The sequence below is a fragment of the Tachysurus vachellii genome, chromosome 25 (genome assembly GCF_030014155.1).
Source record: "Tachysurus vachellii isolate PV-2020 chromosome 25, HZAU_Pvac_v1, whole genome shotgun sequence".
NCBI classification, from domain to species: Eukaryota; Metazoa; Chordata; class Actinopteri; order Siluriformes; family Bagridae; genus Tachysurus; species Tachysurus vachellii.
Window position 1 is genome coordinate 17,184,078 of NC_083484.1, and position 5,000 is coordinate 17,189,077.

General features: G+C 43.1%; 1 protein-coding gene across 3 annotated transcripts in view; it reads left to right on the top strand.

Moving 5' to 3' along the window:
- Positions 1-1,476: 1,476 nt before the first annotated feature.
- slc4a7 (solute carrier family 4 member 7) overlaps positions 1,477-5,000 on the top strand; it is a 28,202-nt gene continuing 24,678 nt past the window's right edge. For all 3 annotated transcript variants that reach the window (XM_060861182.1, XM_060861183.1, XM_060861184.1), the window contains exon 1: positions 1,477-1,635. In XM_060861182.1, coding sequence (XP_060717165.1) covers positions 1,591-1,635 — 45 coding nt within the window. In that variant the 5' untranslated portion in view covers positions 1,477-1,590. The remainder of the gene's footprint in view (positions 1,636-5,000) is intronic.

Below are 5,000 nucleotides of genomic sequence, written 5' to 3' on the forward strand. Positions count from 1 at the left end.
ACACAATAAACACACAGTAAACACACAATACACACAATAAACACACAGTACACACAATAAACACAGTACACACAATAAACACACAATACACACAATAAACACACAGTACACACAATAAACACAGTACACACAATAAACACACAGTAAACACACAATACACACAATAAACACACAGTACACACAATAAACACAGTACACACAATAAACACAGTACACTCAATAAACACACAGTACACACAATAAACACAGTACACACAATAAACACAGTACACACAATAAACACACAGTACACACAATAAACACAGTACACACAATAAACACACAGTACACACAATAAACACACAGTACACACAATAAACACAGTACACACAATAAACACACAGTACACACAATAAACACAGTACACACAATAAACACACAGTACACACAATAAACACAGTACACACAATAAACACACAGTACACTCAATAAACACACAGTACACACAATAAACACACAGTACACACAATAAACACACAGTACACTCAATAAAACGGGAATACAGATTCTGTATAGAACCCTAACATTACAACATCTAACACAGAAACAGAGTTCATTTAGCACTGTGTGTGTGTGTATGTGTGTGTGTGTGTAAAAGGATCATCAACACTGTGACTCTTTCTCCACACACAGTGAAATAAATCTGTGCACAATAAAACATAATCTGTGAAAAATATTGATCATGAATCATATTTCTCTTCAAAAGCAAAAATTGAACTGTAATAATAGCCTCCTGCTGGTGACTCGGTCACTCTAACACACACACACACACACACACACACACACACACACACACACACTCTAACACACACACATTCTAACAACACACCACACACACACACACACACACCTACACACATTCTAACACACACACATTCTAACAACACACCACACACACACACATTCTAATGCAACATACCACACACACACACACACACACACACACACACACACAGGCTATTCATCGGAATTCTTTGGTTTGGAGCCATACTGATGCTGTGTATAAAACTGATCGGATTTGATCGCACTTTTCTCAAAGATGTTTTTATTCTGTCTTGTTTATTCCTCTTTTAAGGAATGAGTAAAATGTTATTATTACTATCAATATTATAATTAACAACACCAACAAAACAACTACAACAATAACAACAACAATAATAATAATAAAAAAAATAATAATAATAATAATAACAACAATATTATTAATAATAATAATAATAATAACAACAATAATAATAATGATAATAATAATAATAGTTTAGTTACTACACCGCTTTTAGCCGGCGCTTATTTTCAGACCCCTCCCCCTCATTAATATGCACACCCTCATGCGACGTCACAAAGGACCGCTCGCGGACCCCAGAGACGTACATGTGCGAGCAAACGGCCAGACGGGCTGTCACTCATGATGAGGGGCGTGGCTTATCTCTGCCACTTAAATAGCGACGGCTGCTGAGGTGAAAAGGGGGAAACCGAGGAGTGCGTGTAAATTAACGTATTCAAATCAGACGAGAGGGACGGAAGAAAGAAGTGAAGCTCACATCCGATCTAATGGAGGAAGAGAAGAGCGAACAGATGAAACCTCTCCTCACTACAGTAAGAGCTGATAAACGTGTTGATGTTATAGTTGTGAAGTGTTTGTGACAGTTAGCCGTGAGCTCGCGCTGTTTCCTCACACAACACTAAAGGCGCTTTAAAGCGTCAAAACATCCAAAAGTGACAAGATGTGTTGGTGCTGATTATTGTGTGTGTGTGTGTGTGTGTGTGTGTGTGAGAGAGAGAGAGTGTGTGTGAGAGAGAGAGAGAGAGAGAGAGAGAGAGAGAGAGAGAGCACGATGAAGATGAACACGCTACACTTTTCTCCTAAATCACTAGCTATCTGTACTTTATAGTATGTCAAAGTAGTGCACACTGCGCATGCGCACGGTGTCTGGGCATGCGCACCTCACATCGGCGTGTGTTTTGGTTTGAAGATGCGTAAGTAACGGTGCTATAACGTGCGGAATAAACGGGATTAAGTGATTAATACATTAAGTGAAGTAATGTTTTTGTCCTACTTGCTTTTTTGCAGTCCACAGAAAAGTTGCCTCTGGGTCACAGCTGTGTTTTGTGAGTTTTCTTCCCAGTGAGGATTTTGTGATGAATATAATTTTAATTAGTTTCTCTCTCCTTGTGACACAGAGTCCAGTTACAGTGTTAGTGACGGATAAAGTTTCCATTTTATTATGAATGTCAGCGGGAAATCTGTCATTCATCTGAACACAATGTCTCTGTACAACTTCACATGGTAACTTCAGTAACTCCTGTGTAATAAAGCTGGGATAGACAGACAAGGGGGGGGGAGGGGAGAGAGAGAAAGAGGGGATAAAGAGAGAGAGAGAGAGAGACGGAGTGAGAGAGAGGGCGATGGAGAGGGGGGAGATGGAGGGGAGAGAGATAGAGAGATAGAGAGGGGGGGATTAAGGGGGGATGGAGGGTAAAGAGAGAGAGAGAGACAGAGACAGGGAGGGGAGAAAGGGGTGAAACTTTTTGCATGCCTCTGAAGCAGACATTGAACTTGAACTTGAGAGACAGCGAGATATAAACATAGAGAGACAGAGACAGACAGACAGAGAGACAGATAGACAGAGAGAGAGAGACAGAGAGAGAGACAGACAGAGAGAGAGACAGATAGACAGAGAGAGAGAGAGACAGAGAGAGAGAGAGACACAGAGAGAGAGACAGATAGACAGAGAGAGACAGAGACACAGAGAGAGAGACAGAGACACAGAGAGAGAGTCAGACAGACAGAGAGAGAGAGACAGAGAGAGAGACAGATAGACAGAGAGAGAGACAGATAGACAGAGAGAGAGACAGATAGACAGAGAGAGAGACAGAGACACAGAGAGAGAGACACAGAGAGAGAGACAGAGAGAGAGAGACAGAGAGAGAGAGAGAGAGAGACACAGAGAGAGAGACAGATAGACACAGAGACACAGAGAGAGAGACAGACAGAGAGAGAGAGAGAGAGAGAGAGAGAGAGAGAGAGACACAGAGAGAGAGACAGATAGAGACAGAGACACAGAGAGAGAGACAGACAGAGAGAGAGAGAGAGAGATGTGGTGAATATACAAAATAAAGGAGAAAATGCTGTGAGGTAAAAATTGTTTCTTTGGTGTCTGGCGGTGAGCTGAAAATGGTTCTGAATGAAATTGAGATTATATAGAACTTTTTTCAGCTGTTATGACACTGATTTATAATAAAAAGTGTAAAATAAACACTCAATGTTTACATTTGTCTAATCAAAAAAAGTGTTTCTAGCTGGATGTACAAAAGTTTGTGCACCCCTGACCATCACACACCCATGTGTGCATGTTGAACATCCTGTTCCAGATTGATTCCCTTTTCTTTATAATCAGCTCCACTTTTCTGGAAGGGTCTCCCTTAGATGTTGGAGCAGGTTTGAGCTTCTTACTTCCAGTGAAGGGAAACTGTAAGCTGCAGCACCAATTCAGACAAAGAAGCACATGTGGGTGTGGGGCTCAGGGGTGCACATACGTCTGACCGTTTAAGTTAAGGACTGTAAATTCTGTGTTTCTCTTTGTGTAACACTGTGTGAACAGCACTTAATGAGGGTGTGTGTGTGTGTGTGTGTGTGTGTCTGTGTGTGTGTGTGTGTGTGTGTGTGGTACACATATCAGGAGTGTGAATGATAAGGAAATGTGATATGAAATATTACATTTTGTTTGTGCTGTATTTAATGTGGGTGGTGTGATATGAGGGAGAGTGTGTGTGTGTGTGTGTGTGTGATCAAACACCACCGCTGTTTAACAAAGCATGAGAGAGCATGGTGATGTGGGCTGTCTGTCTCTCTGTCTGTCTCACTCTCCTGTGTGAATGTCAACCGGTTCAGTGTGATGACAGAGAGGGGATTTGTGGAGGATTTGATGGTGGATATATATGTGTGTGTGTGTGTGTGTGTGTGTGTGTGTGTGTGTGTGTGTGTGTGTGATCTGTCAGGGGTTTGCGCGGTATGTAAATGTGCAGAGGGTAAAAATCCTCCTCATTATGAGACCTTTAGCTCATGGTGAACAGCTACAGGATGATGTCATCACTGAGCGCCAGACAAAGCCACACTCCCCTCATCATCACTATTGAGTGTGTTCACTAACCCCCCCCCCCCCCATTACACTCTCCCCTCACTCAGAAGGAAACAGGAGGTTCTGCTGCTTTTTTTACATACAAATTACACATTTACATAAACCTACCAAACAGCTTCAGGAAACACCACACACACACACACACACACACACACACACACACACCCTTTACTACTGAAACACAACTTGGACAGAGCTGAACATACAACATACACATCTGAGAGAACTTCTACCCAACAACTGAACCCACACCAAGCACCTGTTACCTTTACATTATTTGACAGAAGCCCCTTGGTGATTTTATTTCTTTTTATTTGACTTCTGTTTTATTACACCCCTTTATCTGTACCTGCTGTGTGTGAGTGTGAGAGCGTGTGTGTGAGAGTGTGAGAGCGTGTGTGTGAGAGTGTGAGAGCGTGTGTGTGTGAGTGTGAGAGCGTGTGTGTGAGTGTGAGAGCGTGTGTGTGAGTGTGAGAGCGTGTGTGTGAGTGTGAGAGCGTGCGTGTGTGAGTGTGAGAGCGTGTGTGTGAGTGTGAGAGCGTGCGTGTGTGTGTGAGAGCGTGCGTGTGTGAGTGTGAGAGCGTGCGTGTGTGAGTGTGAGAGCGTGCGTGTGTGAGTGTGAGAGCGTGCGTGTGTGAGTGTGAGAGCGTGCGTGTGTGCGTGTGTGAGTGTGAGAGCGTGCGTGTGTGAGTGTGAGAGCGTGCGTGTGTGAGTGTGAGAGCGTGTGTGTGTGTGTGTGAGCATGTGCACGTGCGTGCGTGTGTGTGTGTGAGAGCGTGTGTGTGTGTGAGAGCGTGCGTGTGTGTGTGTGAGAGCGTGCGT